Genomic DNA, 20574 nt, shown 5'->3' with positions numbered 1-20574 from the left:
ACCATTCTGCTGCAAGATTAAAAAAAAAAAAAAGAGACCATGGGGCCAGAGTGAGAGCACAACAGATAGGGTGTCTGTCTTGCTTGCAGCCAATCCCTGGCACCCATACTGCCCCTTGAGCTCACCAGGAGTCACGCTTGAGCATAGGGCCAAGACTAAACCCTGAGCACGGCTGTGTATGGCCCCCAAACCCAAAAAAATAAAAGATTTTATATTTTTGTTTTATAGATAGTGGTGTCCCCAACTGTGCTTGGGGAGGCTGGGAGCTACCACTGTGTTTGTACTTTGGTGCAGGCTTGTTGCTTGGGGGCCACCAGTGCACCCTGGTAGTACATGGGGGTCAGGCAGAGACACAGATTGAACCCGGGATCCTGGGCATGCAAGGCGCAAGTTCTCCACTTTAAGTCATCTCCCTGACCCTCAGACGCAAGATTTTTATTTATATTTTTGACTTTTTGGGTCACACCCGGCAATGCACAGGGGTTACTCCTGGCTCTTCACTCAGTAATTACTCCTGGCGGTGCTCAGGGGACCATATGGGATGCTGGGAATTGAACCCGGGTCGGCCGCGTGCATGGCAAACACCCTACCCGCTGTGCTATCACTCCAGTCCCCAGATGCAAGATTTTTAAAGCAGGGAGGTTGTGTACCTGAAGGGAGCAGAAGATACTGCTTTTGCTTAGGATCACTGTCAACCAAACACTGCTCTAGAATTTTTCTAAAACTGCAAAGGAAAAATACTCAGTAAGGGAACACAACATGCTGAGTTTGGCTCAGTACATCCTGGCAGACATTAAGTTCATGCCACAAACTAGTTTTTTTCTGTTTGAGAGGGAGCTGCTTAATCAGAACTGGGTACAGATTGATCTGTGCAAATTCCGTCAACTTTTCCATGTGAGATAGTACCTGAAGTCAAAGAACGGAAGAGATTAAGTTCTTCAGTCAGAACCAGCCAATAATTTAGAAAGTCTCACTCTATTTTTATTCTTATGCTGTAAAGATCAACTCAAACTATCCCAACTCTATTAAAAGCATCATTTTAAAAAGAGGCTAATTTAAAATGAAAATCCACCAAGATTCTTAAAATTAAAGTTTTCCATTTTAACTTAGGTGAAGATACAGAATTTCCAAGCAGCTATTTTTCTTCTCTTGAAAAAAAGAAAGGCAATTAATTGCTTAATACTTTCACTCAGTAAGAATATGCTGAGGGGGCCGGATTGATAGTACAGCAGGTAGAACGTTTGCCTTGCACACAGCCAACCCAGGTTCGATCCCCGGCATCCCATATGGTCCCCCAGCACTGCCAGGAGTAATTCCTGAGTGCAGAGCCCAGAGTAACCCCTGAGCACTGCTGGGTGACCCAAAAAGAAAAAAAAAGAGAATATTCTGATCTCTGTTGTGGCTAAAAAGACTTTTTTAAAGTCCCACCACACCCTCCCCAAATTTCAATGGTTTAACATGATTCTTTTCAGAGCAAAGTTCGCTATGGGCCCAGCAGACCTCCATATGTAGCCACTCAGAAATCAAGGACACTGTGATCTGAAGGTCATCTCCAATGCCACTAGTAGAGGCAACAGCATGTTACCGGCCAGTTTCTGTGAGCAATACATGCCCATGTTCTGACCAGCCGGAGCTTGTCCCCAGAATGCTGAGTGCTGCTATGCAGGAGAAAACTTTGGTCTGGAAAAGATGAGCAGATTCCATCGCTGACCTTGTTATCTTCAAATAAACTAAGAAAAAGGAGGCCAGGGGCTAGAGAGACAGCAGGTAGGCACCTGCCTTGCTCACAGCAGACGCTGCTTCGATTCCCAGCACTCCACAGGGTCCTCTGAGCCCCAACAGGAGTGAGCCCTGAGCACTGTTGAGTATGGCCTCAAAATTAGAGAAAGAAAAGGAAAGAAAAAGAAAGGGAGAAAAGAAGATGAAAGAGACCACTTGGCTACAACAGAACCTGCCATATGTTGGGGTACATTCAATTATATCAATGTTCCACATATATATATTTTTTTCTAAAAAGAGCCAAATTAGAATACTTAACTAAAATAATTTAACAGTATTGAGAACCCTCATTGCTGACATATAGGAATAGAGGAGGCAGAAAAATCATTCAGAAAACAACACACTCTAAATCCAAAGTTAATCTTGAAGATGAAAGGAAAACAAACATATAAAAAGATAGGACATTTCATTTTTAATCAGTCAAAAATGAAGAGAGTTCTGGACGATGTAAAATTCCACACACCATAATGCTCTAGTTACACATTAAATATAATTACTATCTATACATATGCAAAAATATAAAGTTCTATTTCATACAATAAAACCCTTTATAGAAACCATTTTAAAATTAAGCAGAACTTCTCAACATTAATATGTGAGGTATAAGTCCTCCTAAAGGTTCCTTTAAAGGTTTTAAAACAAAATGCTAAATCTAAAACAAGTCCCTTTCTGTCAGTTCCCAACTTAAATCTACTTAAGACAAAAATTAATAGTTCAGTCACATACTACTTAAATATTGTTCAGGCATAGGCATCGCTACGATCTTCCTTTTCCAGGTATGGAAACAGAACTAAAATATTCCACAATACAGTACGAAACAGATGGGATATTTAGGAAAGACTCTCGTGGCACAGCATTGCTTTGTTTTCCTGGCACACCTTGAAATAAATATCAGGTTTTTGTTTCGTTTTCCTTCTCAGAGGCCACAATCATATTGTACATTCAGGTAACTCTGACGGTTGTAAGACTTACAAGTGTAAAATATAACAATATTGTATCACAAAAGTAAAGCTGGTAACAAATTATCAAAGAAGCCGGTCGTCTACTCCACCATGCCCAGGGGTTAGAGCTCATCGTGGTAGAAATATTCATCATGAAGCTGCCTGCCGTAATCTGTGGCTTCGCTGGTAAGAAACAAGTCCTGGTTTTCCAGAATCTCTGCTTCAGAGAGCTTTTTATCGCTATTCAAATCCATCTCATCAATTAGATGAAGAGCCTTTAAAGACAAAACCACAAGGTATCAAATGGCACTTCCAGCAAGATGTTCGCATTTGAACACAAATACCTAAAAATGTGTGGCGGGGTCCGTCTGACTTTTCATCCGCCCCTTAATTTCTGCTGGGTCCTGACTCCTCCCCACTCAAAACCAATTCAGGATCTCTCCGAGTAAAATAATTATATCCCACTTGGAGCCTCTCTCAGTGTGGTCAAAATCAGTACATAAAACAGTCTTACCTGCCTTTATCTCCAGACAGTCTAAAACATCTCAAAGACTTAGATGAAAAGATAGCATGGCATTATTCCTAGGAAGTAACTCCACTACCAACAGCACATTTTGGGGCGAGGGTATCATTCAGTAACACTCACCTCTTCCTGTGCAATGCCCTGGTTGTTGGGCACCACCCAAGACAACAGCTCTTGGGGATCAAGCCTGCCATCAGCGTCTTTGTCATAATCATTCTGGAATCTGTCCTTCTCAACAAGTATCCACTCTGGATCTTCACTGGCTGCTTTAGATGGAAGCAAAAATTAAATGAGAGAAAAATAACAAATGCCAAAATTAATAAGAGTACCATGGGTTCTCTCTCTCTCTCTCTGTCTATATATATATATATATATACATATACACACACATATATATGTGTGTATATATTTCCCAAGAGTAAAGAAAGTAAAACTTAAAGTTTTAAACAAAAATCTAGATAGACTAAGAAAACAGAACTACTTAACTAGAAAGTCTAGAAGAAAGGACAAAGAATCCAGTCATTTCCAAAGTGGTGCTATAGTCTCTACTCCAGAGTTTTCAAATCATTGCATATTATCACAAACTAGCAATTTTGCTGCTGCTATGCTGAGCTAACGTGGTCTCCCAAATTTGAGCTGGGCAACGTTTTTGGGGGAGGCAGGGACAGACCTCTCCTGTGTGCTGGGGTGGAATGTGAGGACCACTCCCAGTGACAGGATGCCCCGGTATTATAGCTGGAGCTGCATCAGGAATACACCCAGCAGCACCTGGGGGTCATCTGGTACTGAGAGCAACACGCATGGAAAACACTTGCTCCAGCCTTCTGAGCCCTCTCCTCCAACAAAGCTAGACAACATTTTTTTGTTGTTTTGTTGTAGATAGTGGTGGTGGGGGGGGGTGGTATGCACATCTGGCCAGTGGTGCTCAGGGATTACTCCTGGCTCTGTGCTCAGGGATCACTACTGATGGTGCTTGGGGAACCATATGGGGTGCCAGGGATTGAGCCAGAATCTGCCCCGTGCAGGGAAAGTGTCCTGCCTGCTGTCCTATTTGTCTGGCTCAAACTGGGCAACATTTATACGTACCCCAGGTAATTGTATAAAACTTTTCTGAGAACGATATAGGTCCTCAGAAATTAATTACATGAGAATTTAAAACGACGTTCAGAAAAACGATGCTTTTAAGCAATGATACCGAGGAGATAGCTGCTCATGGAGAATGCAGAGAGAAACTCAAATTTCAAGCACTCGCTATGTCATCTCCACAGACCACACGAGGGAGAGCCGTATTTCATATCTTTTTCTCTTTTAAAATCTATATGCTGGATCTTGTTTGAAATGTATCGACCTTTACTTCCTCAGCAATTTGAGTCAGTGACTTTATTGTTTGGAGAGGAAGAAAAAAATGTCCGAATCTAGACGTGGAACTAAAATAAACAAGACCACGATTCTCGGGTAAGGTGAAAGTTCCTTTGTTTTGCTTGCGTTATATTTAACCTGACAGAGTGAAATCAGGCAACTCGCATGTTCACAAACCCAACAGAGTTCTTTAGCCTACGTCCACCCTCCTTCTATACTCCCCCCAAATACTTACTTGGGTCCCGCCTGTAGTCACCGAGAAATTCTTCCAAACTAACAAATCCATCGCCATTTTTGTCATGTTCATCTAAAGCCTCTTGGATGACAAATTCCTATTGCATGTTCGCACAAAAAAGAAATGAGTCACACATCGTTCAATTTCAACGCCACTTGAACCAGTCACACTTCATACTGTCTTCAGGAACAATCGCTCTTGCAGTCCACGCTTGGTAGGCAATCTTTCTTAGGGCAGGGACTCAGAAGTAAGGACAACAGTCCAGATACTGAGCCTCTCCACACTTAACACCCGTAAGCTTCCCTAAGAAGAATGACTCCATTCGTCCCCTCCACCCGTCTTGGCACTAAACTCATGCTCGATTTCCTGCACGTTCCCTTCCTTTTGTTTCCTTTAATTCCACTTTCCTTTCAATCTCTCACAACCTCTCAAGTACCCTTATCTTAGGCCTCTTTGCACCGATCTGCTATTCTACCACCAGATCTGAAATGTGTGGGACCCTCATTATTTCCTTCTCTTGACTCCCGATGGCCTGTTCCTTGGCTGGCTGTCCAGCACTTCCCTCACTAACTTCCTGCGAATCTCACCCTCTTTTCGCACTGTGGCAGGCCCCTCCAGCACACGGATGTACACAGCTTTCTTTCTCTTCTGCTTCAGAGCCACACACAGAGCCATCATGAGCCTCATCCTTAAAAACCAGTCTCTGCTTTGCCAGTGGACTCACCAGTTTCCATCTCTCCACTGCGGTTCTCCTAAACCACAACTTTTTTTTTCTTTTTCTTTTTTAGTCCTCCACTTGCTTTGAACCTTACATTTCAACCCTCTCTAACACTTTCTTGGCGACAAACCTATTTTCCAGAAAATAAAGCATGACATCTGAAATGTTTTGCTTGCCAGAGGCGCATCCCCAACTTCGTTACCTTTTCTTTTATGCCCATTTCTCTTAGCCTCTTCAACCTCTTCCAGGGCAAAATCCTCAACTGTCCTCCTAGATCCCACACGTTCTCATGACCTGCGTGCTTTCTTTAACTCTTAATTCAGGCTCGTCCCAGGGCTCCAAGCTTTCTTCATCCATTCCTTCTCTCAAAGCCTTTAAAACACATTCCAGTCCCCAGGACTCCGCGGCCCCCTTAGACTAACACGCTGGTTTCCTTTCACTCAGCCTGGCCTCTCCGACCCATGGGTTCCACTCAGTCCTTACACTCCTTCTCACTTTCAATCTGGATTTGAGCATTACAACTGCAATGAAAATAAACTCTCGAACCCAGGTTTGGCAATATCTACATCTAAACTTCATCTACGGCTAAACAAAATAACACTTAAATACAAGCTCTTGACATTTTTAAAAATTAAATGTTACAGATTTTAGGAGATCTTCACCTACAAAGCCAAAGCTTAGTTTCCAAGGGAAGATCTGAGACGTTGCTGGAACTGTACTTTCTATGAGCATGTGTGATTTTTCTAGGACAGAGTCCATGGTTTACATCATATTTTCAAAGAGCCTGTGGTCCAATGAACGCTTAGAATCATCGACTGAAATAACCACTCCTCAATTCAAGTAACCCTCTTGAGAAAGACCAAACTTATTTCAATCATGTTGTCATGGCCAAACGAATTCCAGAAACTGCTTGAATGAAAGTAACTTTAAATTCTGACTTTTAATCCAAAGTAGAATCACTTAGCTGATCTCATGATCTTTTGCCTTGTCCTATGTCAAATACACTCTTTAAAGGGTAAAAAACGGATACAGAAAACTCAGTGAAGGGGAACAGAAGGAAGCTTCTGTAAAAGAGATACCATGTCACGATCACAGCTCGGATGGGCTGTCATCGACTCTGACTCGGCACAGAGACCATCCTGCCTGAGCTTGCTGCACCCCATCTGTCTGGTACTGCCTGCCCGTTGCTCCATCACTGTGACACAAACTCAAACCTCAGCCATCTCTGCCTGGTCTCTTCCTAGACTTGTCAGGCAACATGCCTGTTTGGACACTGTTCAAAGTCTCACTCCAGTCTGTCAACCCACTGGATGTGCTCCAGCACCTCTTCACTGAAAACCGACATCATTTCATCACTTCCACTGCTCATTCCCCTCTGAGGTTCTGCCTCTGCTCCTTCTTCCCCAGAGAATCAAAAGCCAGTACCCTCTGCCTGCCGGGATAGGACTCACTGTCAACTTAATTTTGGCACTTGAACAAAAGGTGCCCAGCCCTGCTTTTAAACTAGGTCATAGATGTTGTTGCCAAGTAAAAAGTCTGAAGCTTTGCAACGGCAGAAGAAATGGAACCAATGGCCAGGTCTTGCCACTGAGTTACAAAGAAAAAAAAATCAATCTGTAATCTTGCTATTCCTGACAGCAGCTTCTGACCATGACCCATTATATGGAAGAGCTACATATCTTTCCTTCCGGAAATATCTAGGGATCCAAAGCAAGTGGTTGGAGGTGAATGTCAGGCCACAGACCTGGATAGAAATGTTTAGTCTTCTTTTCTTCTCTTTAAAACAAAAACAAAAAACTATGTGTTTCATTAATTTATACCCTCCAACATGACAGATTCTGCGCTCAAGAAGCTTGCCAAGTCAGAGAGGGAACTCAATCAATGTTCCTGAGTTAAATCTAGAGTTCAGCAGCAATTCCGATGAGCTGGTACTTGTAAGTACTGGAGGGATAACAGGACTCATTAAATCTAAAGTTGCAGAAACATTATTCAGTCATTAGCAGTTGTACCCCATCACAAATAGGATCCAAATGGGATACATTTTTTCAGACTAAAAGCCTTCTCCCAAGCGATGCTGTAAACCAAATAGGAGGTTCTAGGGTTACTGATACTGAATAACTAAAGTGAAGCCTGGAAGTGTCCAAAGGACAAAGGAGGGCACTGAAGGCAAGGACAGGAGAGAGGAAACAGCAAGGGAAAGACTTGTTAAGGCGTTACTGAACAGGCACCCTTTACCTTCTCATATGCCAAAAGCACGCCCTCCCCACTCACTCACCCCATCAGAAATTCTTCCTGTTGCTCCCAACCAGAGCTTTAGAGCTTCTCATCTCTTAAATCTCTAATTACTCTGTAATCTTTTTTAATGACTTTGTAAAAACAGGTTTTTTTTTTTAAGTTGCAGTCACTCAGTTACTCCTTGTATGTTTTTTTTTCTTTCTTACCGTCATGTATTCAACTTCTTCCGGATGCTCAAAGGCGATAAATTCTTCAAGATTCAAACCAGGAGTGGAATCCTGGTCTGCTTTTTCAAATCGTTTCTTGTCCTTTAAATGAAGCTTTGAAAATTAAATGTTGAACATGCTTAAAAGTCACATCCATACCACAGCATCATTAAAAGTACCTTGTAAAATGTAAATGGTGACATCTAAAAGAATGTTCTCACACATACTCACACTTTAGCTTCCTGTCATCTTTTGGAAGCTATTCTGGGCAGAAACTGTAGTGTTTATTCACACTACAAGCAGTCTAAAGGGGCTCTTGAGGCTAAGAGAGGCTCAGACTTGAATTCTAGCAATGTACCTTACTAGCTAGGTTCCGTGGGGAACACCTCTGAAAAGAATTCAACTTTCCAACGTCCACATCTGCGATGGGCTTGTGGCTTGGCAGCAGAGCGCTTGCTCTGCATGTGTCAGACACTCATCCAGACACAAGGGGAAAAAGAAAACAAAAAAGCTATTTTTAAGTAGTTCATCTTCATTTACTGTTTCATAATTTTCAATAACTTGACCTAGTAATTGACGTTTTATGGTCAGGCTTCACATGAAGAAAAGCAGACAAACTTGAGTTTTTGTTGGTCAAATTAAATTACCTTTTTTCAATAAGCTACTATTCAAAATACTTCAAGCGCCAAGACTTCCTGATGAAGGAACCCTTTAATTTGAAACACTGACGTTTTATCAGAGGGAACTAAATCTGGCCAAATTTGCCTATGGAAGTAAAAAAAATTCTCAACAGTTGAGATTTCTTTTTGGGGGGAAAAAAAACCAACAGTTTTCTGGTTCACGTTTTAAAAAATAACCATTTTTAAAAGCAGTTTTCATTGCCGAATACCACTTAAAAGCAACTCAAATTAAAAGAAGACAAATTTTCTTTTTCAAATTTCTTTTTTTTTTTCTTCTTGGGTCATACCCAGCAAAGCACAGGGGTTACTCCTGGTTCCTCTGCATTCAGGAATTATTCCTGGCAGTGCTCGGGGGACCATATGGGATGTTGGGAATCGAACCCGGGTCAGCCGCGTGCAAGGCAAACAAACACCCTACCCGCTGTGCGATCACTCCAGCCCCTTTCAAATTTCTTAAAGACAACCCACTGCCCTCCCCACCCCCCAAAAGACTTCAGTTTTAAAGTCTCAAATCTTTTTTTTTGTCTAAAAATCTTTATTCTATTGGAGGGTTGAAAGTGCTACAGGCAATAGTAAAATGACAGAAAACCACAACCATTTTAAAATCACAGCAGAAAGCTGTAAAGAACAAAACTGCCATCTTTTGGTAGACTAATAATTTTACATGAGGAAATTTATAACCTGGGAGGCCAGGACAAACATGTAAGTCCTGACTATTCTGATGAACCCCATCCAAGATTCTATCTTACATAAACATAGCTTCTATACCTGCACATTCAGCAACTGACTTCAAAGTTAAGAGCAACTGAATTTTTGCCAGGTAGGTTCCCAAACTTCAATTATTCTACTTAAGAGTGCTGACTATAATGGTGTTCATAATAGCAAAGAAAAATGCTATTTTTAGTCAATCAGAGTTTAAGAGTCATTGTTATAGACTTTCTTTAGTCTTTAGATAGAAACTTGAAGCTTAGATAAAATTTGGGGATCTAGGATGTAACTCAGTGGTACAGGACATGATTTACATATTCTGGAACCCTCCTAGTATGGACCCCCCCCCCCCAGATAATTCAGGTATCAAATTGATTTTTTTTTAAATCAGCTTCCATAGAAAAAAAGTGTTCCGTTACAAAAAAAATTTTTTTAATATCCAATCACCTTTTGTGATTAGTTATTTTGGGTTTTGGCCCACATTCAGTTGTGCTCAGGAATCACTCCTAGTGGGGCCTGTGGGGATAATATTTGGTGTTGGAGATCAAACCTCTGTTGGCTGTGTGCCAGGCAAATGCCTTACCCACTGTACTATCTCTCTGGCCCAGCCCAGAGTTATTTATTTTCTCTCCTGCCCCCAACAATATTCTTTTAGATCAACACAAAACTGCTTGTCAGCCCACTACTTACTAACCAATACTATTTCTACAAATCATATCATCTCAACTGTAGTTAAGACTCTGAGGCATAAGGAGATTTAACACCATGCCCAAATCAGCACACCTGTTAAGTGATGCGGCTGGATGCAGAACCTATGCCCTCCCACTGGCGGGTCCAGGCAAAGCGTATGCACAATCATACAGAAAGCAATCAGCTCTGAGCGACCGATAGCCAACAAGTTCAAGTGGCCAAGATGAGTTTCAAAATATACAGCAATGTACAATGACAAAACATGGCTCCAATAAAATTAAAGGGCAGGCTCTCACAGTAGGATAGACTATGGAAGAAGAACGGCTCACCTGCTTTCCAAGCACCTTGATAATGAGTCTCATTTATTACTTATAGGTCCCTGGAAACTGCATCTTTAAACAACAGAATGAAACTAACCACATGCCATAGGCTAACTGACACCCACAAGAGAATTTAGTAAGAGAAATAGTATTCCTATTTCTGGTCACAGAAACATCATCAAATTTCTAAAGACCCCCAAACACTTCTAGTAATCAATAACTATTTGTTGGCAAATAATTCCCCCCGACTGTTTAGTTCAGTGCAGGGTCACATATGGCCTTTTTTGGGGGGGAGGGGGAGGGAGGACCACACTAGGTAATGCTCAGGGCATACTCCTGGCTCTGTACTCAGGAATTACTCCTGCAGTGCTTGGGGGATTACATGGAATGCTGGGAATTGAACCTGGATCAGCAGCGTGCTGCTCCAGCCCCATAATATTTAGTCTTAAAGAGAAATTCTGATACATGCCACGACATGAACAGAAGTTCAGAACATTATGTTATGTGCAATAAGCTATTCACAGAATACTGATTCCATTCATGAGGTTTCTAGAATAGTCAAATTCAAGGACAGAAAGTAGAATGCTGATTTCTATAGATTATGAAGGAGGAGGAATGGGGAGTTACTGAATGAATATAACATAAAGACTTTGCTTTGCAAAATAAAAATAATTCTAGGGCCTGGTTATATTAACAACATAAATGTACTTAGCATTACCGAATGGCACACTTAAAAATGATTAAATGATAAGCTTTCTGTGTATTTTACAGCTAAAACAATTTTTAGAGTTATCTTTATATAGAACTCTGTTTAATAATGAAAATAGGGCCTTCATAATTTTCTCAGTTAATGAGATATAAAACTCATAATTCAATAATACATTTAATATTAAAATATTGAGGGGCCAAAAAGATAATACAGTGGGCAGGGTTATTGCCCTGCATGTGGCTGAACTGGGCGTAACCCCCACACCCCAAACACTGCCAAGATCACACCCAATATAGATGGGTATGGTCCCCCCCAAAAAAACCAACAACAAAAATAAAATATTGAGACCCATATTTAAAATATACTAAAAATCAAAAACAAACAAAACTTCTGGAAATGAGAATGAAGCAGCCGAGAAAGTCAGATGCCAGGATAAGTGACAAATCTAGAATATTCTAAACCTAAACCTTGGAACAGGCAAACCCGCCGAGGGCCAAGCAGAAAAGCCAACTGAGGCAATCTGAAGCAGGTGCCCAGCCAGCAGCTGGTCCTCACCTGCCTGAAGGACTCCTCTTCAGCGTCATCCAGAGCCGTTTCCTCGTCGAAGTCGATCACGCGGTCGTACATCTGAATGTTGTACTCATCCCACGACACGCGACCATCCCTATTTTTATCATAGTCAACAAACTGTTGCTTGGCCTCTTGCATGGCATAGTGTTTGAAAGACATCTGAATCCAGGAACTGAGTTCACCTGTGAGAATTTCCCAGCAAACAATCAATTCTTGGGACAGGGAGGATTCCTTTTCCTTTCTCATCAAACCATTTTACTGAGGAGAGGGCTGAAATCTGCTGTCCACAGCCTGGCCAGGAGTCTCCCAGCTTTTTAAAAGCTTGGAACGTTCCCAAATCTCCTCTAAAAGAAAAATAAGATGTTGATGTTTGCAAAGAGAGGAAGTCTAGCTGTATTCATAGAACTAGGAGTAGGAGGTGGGGAAAACTGCTTGGAGTCTAATAAAACTATATAATCCAAATAAAATACAAGATCCTTGTATATAGAAAATATGAGTACATTTTATTCTTTGAGAGACTTCAAATGCCTCAAAAGTACCTTGTTAAATAATTATCTGTTACACAAATTATCAACTGTCCAAACAATGCTAGACTTAAAAAAATATATTATCCTCCCTCCTCAAAAAAAATGCAATTAGGCGCTGGATCAATAACACAGCGGGCAGGGCATTTGCCTTGCACATGGCCGACCCAGGTTCAATTCCTAGCATCCCATATGGTCCTCCAAGCACTGCCAAGAATAATTCCTGAGTGCATGAGCCAGGAGTAACCCCTGTGCATCGCCAGGTGTGACCCAAAAAGCAAAAAAAAAAAAAAAAAAAAAAAAAGCAAAAAAATGCAATTAACCTTTGCCTGATTATTATACATATCTCTCAGGAAGCACCAATGTTTGAGAAACTTCTGAGTTTATTTATTTTTTAATTGTTGTGCGGATAACTTCAGTAGTGCCATGGGGCGATGGAACCCAGATCTCATGCATTTAAAAACGCATGTTCTAACAACCGAGTCACATTATGGGTCCTAACAACTAATTTTAATATGTATCGGGGGGAAAAGCATTTTTCACTTAATAAGTGAACATAATATAGTTTTCCCTTAACTTTTATGTTGACTGGAACCAAAACTATGTTAATAATAATAAAAGGCATGGCCTAAATTGTGAACGAGAACTTAAGGACTAAGGCTTGAAAACATGTTACATGTTCCTTTTAACCATGTCATAAACTTTATAAGTAAATTTTACTTGTTTTTCTTTTTTTTGGGGGGGGTGGTGCTGTGCTCAGGGGTTACTCCTGGTGGTGCACAGGGAACCATATGGGATGTCAGGGATAGAACCCAGGTCAGCTGCATGCAAGGCAAGCACCCTGCCTGCTGTACTATAGCTCCGGCCCCTCAGGAGTAAATTTTAATAGTTATCAGTAGCAATTATTATTCATGCCCTTTTCACAATATCTTTCTTGGAATCTGACAAATCGGGCAGTTTCTAAACCTCAAATATACACCTTCAGATCATCTTTTACTATTTTGGGGCCTCCCAATCGGTGCAGAGGGTTGGAAACCCACTCCCTGTGAATCTGGGCCAACCAGAACCAGACGGTTGAACATTGAGGTCCTGGGTGCCAGGTACCACCAGAGCCAGACCCAGAAGTTCTTGGAGGTAGCCAATACCAAGATTATACGTACTGATGCTGGCAAGAGGGGTCACGTGGTGCCAAGAATCAAACTGGAGTCCCACACATGCAAGGAATATACCCTAAACCCTGAACTATTTACCCCTGTCCAGCCCTTAGGTAATCTTTTAAATAAATGTCTGCTCCAGGGATTTTTTTTTAAATGTACTGTAACTAATACAACAGATAGGGTACATTCTAGGCATGTGCCTGATCCAAGTCAGATTCCTGGCAATACCTGGTCCCCTGAGCATTGCCAGGGCAACTTGGGCATTCTGGTATCTTTACACTGAACTGCCAACTGGGCTGGAACCCTGGTGGAGCCCCCAGGCATTTGAAGAACCACCCTGGAGGCCCCTACCCTTCAAAATGTTTATTTAGCAAGGCCCACCACCTGCTCTCCAGTTCTAAGTTTTGTCATCTGTGAAATTAAGATCTGCTCTAGGTTTCTCTTCATTTCATAGATCTTCCAAATCAACTTACTCTGTGTGCTTTCTCATAGAAGCAGATACAGACCCCTTCTTAACCAGCTATTCTAAAATTCTGATGCTTAAGGAGAAATCACCCAGGGCACCAATGTAAACACTTTGATAGCAGATCATAAATTAATTTACCACTCAATTTGCCACTTACTCTCTGAGAGGCCGTCCTTAGATGCTGAGCAGTAAGACAGCTTTTGAAAAAAATTATTTTAAGGACGAACTTTGGGAAGACGGCAGGGTTTATCGCTTGAGTGAATCAATGAGAGGACAATACACAACACTGAATTCAGAATATTTTTTTTAGACGCCTGCATTTCATTTCTGACTAGAGAGCCTACCTTGAAAGTGGCTAGGTTTATTTTTTTAATGTATTTTTTTTCACTTTCTTTACGATTTTAATACTTTAGTTTTTTGAGGTATGCCAGGAGGTGCTTTAGGGAACCATCTGTAGTTCCAGATCTTGAACCCTGGTTGACTGCGTATAGGGTAAGCACCTTAATCCTTGTCTAGCTCGTATTTAAGTGAAGGACATTCGGAGGCAATGCGGCATCTAGTCCAGGCTTTGCAACTCTGGGAGTCCCAATTCTTCTCGAAAAAGTGAGCCGGACAGTTCCCAGGCCCCGCCTTGCCGGCCGTAACACTGCGTCAAATATGATTTGATAACGAGTTCTGTGACAAACAAAGGATCCCATGCAACAGGTCTTTCATGCACTTGCTCACACGCAAGAAGCAAATACTGAAAATGCCCAGGAAGCTTCTACCAAAAGTGGGAGCCACAGCAATGCCTCAATGAGGCTTTTCTGCTTACTCCCCGAAGAGGGATGCAATGGTCTGCAAGGCACAGAAGTCATGCGAGCAGGAAGGCGTTGGCGCCAGCCTGACCTGCAGGGTCCAGGACCGGTGTCTGACGCCTCTGCAGAGAGCCCCTTGCACCTGGCCCCGAGCAGAGCGGGACCCCAAGGGCGCGGCCTTCCCCCCGCCCTCTCGGCCTGCACCGGGGCCTCCGCTTCGCGGCAAAGCAGGCCCCCAGCCCCCGGCGGGACCCACGTCCACGAAGGGCTGTCCTTACTCTCGGTGAGCAGGCCATCGGAGTCCTGGTCGATCTTCCTTACGATGGCCTTCAGCCGCGAGTGCTGCTCCTCGGGCTGGAGCTTCACGTACTCGTCCACTTCTTCCTTTGGAAGCAAGACACGGGGGGTGAAGCGCTGCTGCCGGCGGGACAAAATGGTGGAGGACCGCGGCCAGCAGGGGCCTCCCTGGCCCTGCAGGGGCTTTCGGGGTCGGCCCGCGTCCGGCCCTCCCGGGCCCCGGCCCCGCACACGCAACCCCGCGGCCCCGGGCGGCGAGGGCAGCGGGGTCCGCGCGATCTCCTCCGGCGGGTTGGCCGCGGGGACCCCGGACCGAGCCCGTGGCCAGGCCGCCCCCCGCCCCGTCTTTGTCCCGGGACAAAGCCCGCGGCGGCCGCGCCCTGCCCACCTGGCCGCCCAGCAGCGCCTCGCGGTCGTAGTCGGCGCGGTGCTCGCCCTGCGGGTAGTGCGGCTCGTCCGCGTCCCCGGCGCGGGCGGCCGCGGCGCGCAGCACCAGCAGCAGCGGCAGCAGCAGCAGCAGCCCCCGCCGCATCGCGCCGGCGAGCAGGGGCGCGGGCGCGGGGTCCGCGCGGACGCACAAGGCCGGCAGCGCCGCAGCAGCCCCGCAGCAGCCCCGCAGGCCGGCGGCGCAGGCGGAGGCCCTGGCGACGAGCGCGGTGGCGCGGCGCAGCAGGCCGCGTCGCTATAAGGGCCGGGCACGGGGCGGGCCCCGAGCCCCGCCGCTGATTGGTCCACGGAGGGTGGGGCGGGGCGCGGGCCGCGTCGCTATAGGGACCGGGCACGGGGCGGGCCCCGAGCCCCGCCGCTGATTGGTCCATGGAGGGCGGGGCGGGGCGCGGGCCGCGTCGTTCTAAGGGCCGGGCACGGGGCGGGCCCCTAGCCCCGCCGCTGATTGGTCCACGGAGGGCGGGGCGGGGCGCGGGCCGCGTCGCTATAGGGGCCGGGCACGGGGCGGGCCCCGAGCCTCGCCGCTGATTGGTCCATGAAGGGCGGGGCGGGGCGCGGGCCGCGTCGCTCTAAGTGCCGGGCACGGGGCGGGCCCCGAGCCCCGCCGCCGATTGGTCAACGAAGGGCGGGGCGGGGCGCGGGCCGCGTCGCTATAGGGGCCGGGCACGGGGCGGGCCCCGAGCCCCGCCGCCGATTGGTCCACGGAGGGCGGGGCGGGGCGCGGGCCGCGTCGCTATAGGGACCGGGCACGGGGCGGGCCCCGAGCCCCGCCGCTGATTGGTCCACGGAGGGCGGGGCGGGGCGCGGGCCGCGCCGCTGATTGGCGCGCGCCGCGCGGGGGCGGGCCGCGGCGGGAGACCGGTGGGGGCCGCGCCCCGCGGCGGCTCCGTCGGGCGCGCGCGGGTGGGAGCTGAGACCCCGGGGGGCTCTTTCCCGGCATCGCGACACTCCCCGGAAAACACGCTCCGTTTTGCTCCCGCCCCGTCTTTTCCCATCCTCCTCGTTCCGGCTAGGAATTTCCAGCGCCCTCCGCGTGTCCGTCCTGGCGTCCAGCCACTGGGAAGGATGGAGGCTCGGCTTCAAGCAAACCCCTAGAGGGTCCCGAGCAGTGGTACGGTGGGCAGGGCACAAGGCCCACCTGGGGCGCCCATCCGCAATGCCCACCGCCAGGAGTGACCCATCGCCCCTAAGCAAAACCAAACCAAAGAAAAGTATATGAATAAAACACACGACAACAAATACCTAGAAAAGCCTTGCCCTTGTTGCCAGGGCAGGTACAGTGGGGGGTTTGCCATGCACGTGGCCAACCCGGGTTCGGTCCCCACACATGGTGCTCCCGAGTCCAGCCAGGAGTAAGCCCCGAGCACTGCCAGGTTCAGCGTGCGGCCCAAAAACCAAAAGAAGAAAGGGGAGGGAAAAAAAGAAATATCTTGCCCTGAGGAACCACCAACAGTTTTCGTTCCCCAGCCTCCAGGGTATCTCTACTTAACTGCTTTACCAGAACAGGACGTGCGAACTCAGGTATACCAATTCCAGAAATTTCTCTCTGAGGCTCAACTAATTGCACACCTTGGGAGTTGAAGTTTCTTTGGTTTATGAAGACCTGTTCATTATGGAAATAAGTAATAGTGCATTGAAGAGTTGTGAAGATCCTATTAAATAATGTGCATCCACGCAGGTAGGAAAGCAAACTCGCAAGTCCCTGAGCCGGCCTCTATGATTGTGTGTCTAGTCCGCAGCGATCGTCCAGGTTCTACTGGCCTGTGTTGGCGGTTCTGTACCTCAGCCGCAGCACACCAAGACCAGAGAAATTTGGGGGCTAGCGCTCAGCCTTCTTTTTTGGTTGCTCCACTTATGATGGGGCCTTTTTACACAAAAGAAAAGCTTTCTGGGTCCTCATTCATGTCACAGCAGTCTCAGTTCCTACTGAAAGCAAGATTCAGCTCCAAGGTTGGGGGGAGGAGGGGGGCAGAGATCTTAAGACAGAAATCACACCTGTTTTCTTGGGTCAAGTTAGTCTTTCATTGTTTTTAGACCAGAGACCATTGGAAAGTTGACAAAGCAAAGTTTAATGGGTTCTTTCCAACCTTGTAAAGAGGAAGCAGGGACAGTGTGTTTCAAAGTGTAAATAACAGGCCATACTCAGAGTTGATTTCATGAATACAAGCAGACAGAAAAAGAGCTTTATTAATTCTATGATAAAAGCCTCGTTAACGTTGGTGCTGGATTTTAAAGCAGTGAACAAAGAGGAAAATAAGGTCTCCAATTTAACTTTGTCCCCATCTCCACGTAGTTCCATTGGCTCTGGTAGGATTCCCATTGCAAGGCACAGGCTACAAGGTATTGTGAAGGGTCTCTGCACCCAGTCTCTACAGATAGAGGTTTGGGGACCTCCACCTAGCTTTATTTACCTCGTGGGCCAATTTTACTTTTCTAACTGTATGGTAAGGGTCAGGCCAGCTCAGAGGGTCCTTTATTTTCATATACATATACATATACATGGATATATAAATGCATGTATTTTTTGTTTGATTTCCAAGTGACTGCATTTCCCCACCCCATTTTTGTTTGTGATTAGTTCTCATTTTCAAAGCGTTGTGGTCCGAGAGGGTAGCTTATAGTAGTTCTTGATTTTTTGGCAATATGTTTTGGCAAGATATGGCAAGATAGACCCAGATATTCTGGAGATCTATTATCTGAAGAATGTCCCTTATGCATTAGAGAAGAATGTAAACTCAACTTTTGGGGAGTGAAAGGTCCTATATAAGTATGTTAGGGCTTTGAGAGGGGTGGTGTTTTGGGGCCACACCAAGTAGTGCTCAGGGCTTACTCCTGGCTTTGCACTCAGGGATCACTCCTGGTGGGGCTCAGGGAACCATATGGGATGCCAGGGATCAAACCCAGGTTAGGCATGTACAAAGCAAGCATCTTACCTGCGGGCACTATCTCTCTGGTCCCTGGGCCCTTTCTAAATATGAATTCTATGTTGTCTGATACAAATATGATCATCCCGACTTTTTCAAGAAAATTTTTTGCTTATAAGGTTGTTTTCCAGCCTCTTGAAACTCAGAGGGTCTCAATTTGAGATCTTTGGACTACTCAAGTGGATTCTAAGTAGTGTACTCATTTCAAATTCCAGTCCCAAATGTTGTGCCTATTACATTTCTGACAATGAAGCCTAAGATTTATTATCACCAGAGTCTCAACAAGATCCCTGTGAAGAGAAAAGGTGGAAGAGGATGAAGGAAAGGGTGTCAGGCTTTCATTGTAGTTTTTGTTTTTGTTAATAAAACATCTGTGAAGCATGACATTCATGCCCAAGAACTGCCTCTGGGTGCCATTTAAGTGCATTAATGGCCATGATTCTGAGACTCACAAATGAATTTCTGAAGAGAGCAGCATGCCGCAGAGATGCCTCTGGACCCCAAGTATTTTTAAAAAATTAGAATTCCTTTAGCAGCCCCAAGACATCTCATACTATGCATAACAAGCAATACAAAATAAATTACTTAGCATCTGCCTATGGGGCAGGCTTGGGGGGTGGTGGGAAAATTCAAAGTAATGGTGGTGGGAAGGTGTAATGGTGGGGGGTTGGTGTTGAAATGTTGAATGTAGGAAACAATTATTGCAAGCAACTTTATGAACATAAAATTTAAAAATTAAAAAAAATAATGTCAAGTTTATACCTGCTTCAGTCAGCTTAATTAGTGGCTGAACAAATAGCAGTACTCCTGCATTTAAAAAAAAATCTGTGAAGCAGTCAATGCAGAAATATCTAAGAAATTCTTCATCTTTTAAGACCCATGATTTTATGGGCTTGACAGGACTGCTAGGAAGCAGATTACAGTAAAAACCTTGGTTCTGGAGAGGCAAGGTTGATCCATTATCATTACGACTATTGTAATTCATCCACTGTGTTCAGGGAAAAGACAAGTGTCTAAAACAAGCAGCCTGATGATAAAATAGACAATAAAATATGACAACCCAGAGATCAACTCTCATGACCTATAAAAATTACAGTGGGTAGGAGAGATAGCTTCCCGGCCTAAAGCAAGCATGCACGGCCAAATTCAATCCCCAGCACCACATGGTCCTCAGAAGTACCTGAGAATGACCCCCCAAACACAGAGCTGGGAATAACCATTGAGCACCTGGGTGTAACCCAAAATACAAAACCTAAAACCAACACAACAGCTATAATACATAGCAAACTTTTTTTCTACTTACATTTTGAGATATAATCTATATAATATATAGACAATCTTAGGTTTACAACTCAATAAATTCACATATGCACATGTTATATATCATCAGATTTATAATGTACACGTTATATATAGTTACCTATGTGAAGCCTGTTCAGTACCCCCAGAATATCCCTTTTGCCCCCCCTACACATCATCTCAACAAACATAGTCCTATCTCTCTGTCATCAACAGTACGTTTTTGCCTGTTCTTGAACTTTATGTAGTTGAAAAGCACTATTTAAAACTTTATCTTTTAAAAGAATGCTGGTCCTGCATCCTCCTTCCCTGTTGGAAAGTAATGTGCCACCATGAATAGAGCACAAACAATTTAGGAATTAGATGCATCAGATATGAATCTTCAGTTTCCATAGTCCAAGACTTCAGTTTCCACAGCTGTGTTATCTTGAATAAGTGACTTTAAGGTTTTTCAAAAGTACCTGTACTTAAGATGAGGATGCTATTCGGGTCACCCAAAGAGGAATTGAAAGAGCTATGCTTGGAGTATCACGCTTCAATTCAAGTGAGAGAAGGAATCCGGAGTTCTGACCTCCGCCGACGATTGAGAATCAGGGACTCTGTCTCCTTTGCCAAGGTGTTAAAAATCAGATGGGCTGGACACGTGATGCGATTTGAAGACAACCGCGGAACTAGAGGTATTACTGACTGGATTCCACATGACATCAAAAGAATGCATGGCCGCCCACCTACAAGTTGGTCAGACTTCTTCATCAAGACCCTGAACAAATGGCTTGAGGCTCTTTGTGTTCCTGTAGCTAGCAGATGCCATTGGGCTAGGGCTAGGGACAAATGGAGACATTACTGGTGCCCGCTCAAGCAAATTGATGAGTAATGGGCTATCAGGTGATCAGGTGATCAAGTGACCTGTACTTAAAAAGGCATATAGAGACCTGCTTGTTTGTCTGACTCCTCTTAGGGCCTCAAACTGTCACTGTCACTGTCCTCCTG

At 44.9% G+C, this 20574-nt stretch overlaps 1 protein-coding gene across 3 annotated transcripts; it reads right to left on the bottom strand.

Moving 5' to 3' along the window:
- Positions 1-2168: 2168 nt before the first annotated feature.
- RCN2 (reticulocalbin 2) lies at positions 2169-15589 on the bottom strand. Of its 3 annotated transcripts, none has more exons than XM_056128750.1 (7): positions 15303-15589; positions 14896-15001; positions 11659-11855; positions 7997-8110; positions 4838-4934; positions 3367-3509; positions 2169-2995 (listed from the first exon to the last, which is right to left on the bottom strand). In XM_056128750.1, the coding sequence occupies exons 1-7, from the start codon at positions 15444-15446 to the stop codon at positions 2843-2845; spliced, it is 954 nt and encodes a 317-aa protein (XP_055984725.1). In that variant the 5' UTR covers positions 15447-15589; the 3' UTR covers positions 2169-2842. The 3 variants fall into 3 exon arrangements, with proteins under 3 accessions (XP_055984725.1, XP_055984724.1, XP_055984723.1); XM_056128749.1 differs by having other exon boundaries at positions 7997-8098; XM_056128748.1 differs by having other exon boundaries at positions 3367-3506; positions 15303-15588.
- Between the last annotated feature and the right edge of the window lie 4985 nt (positions 15590-20574).

Source organism: Sorex fumeus, unplaced genomic scaffold (assembly GCF_029834395.1).
Source record: "Sorex fumeus unplaced genomic scaffold, SorFum_2.1 ptg000067l, whole genome shotgun sequence".
NCBI classification, from domain to species: Eukaryota; Metazoa; Chordata; class Mammalia; order Eulipotyphla; family Soricidae; genus Sorex; species Sorex fumeus.
The sequence above is the reverse complement of the archived record's forward strand: the minus strand, read 5'-3'. Positions and strand labels throughout refer to the sequence as shown.

Excerpts from the sequence above, each read along its gene's own strand:
- RCN2 (XM_056128750.1), bottom strand. The coding sequence starts at position 15,446 with ATGCGGCGGGGGCTGCTGCTGCTGCTGCCGCTGCTGCTGGTGCTGCGC. Across the intron at positions 11,856-14,895 it reads CGATGGCCTGCTCACCGAGA|GTGAACTCAGTTCCTGGATT; the intron begins GTAAGGACAGCC and ends AAATTCTCACAG. Across the intron at positions 3,510-4,837 it reads TGACTACAGGCGGGACCCAA|CAGCCAGTGAAGATCCAGAG; the intron begins GTAAGTATTTGG and ends TTCCATCTAAAG.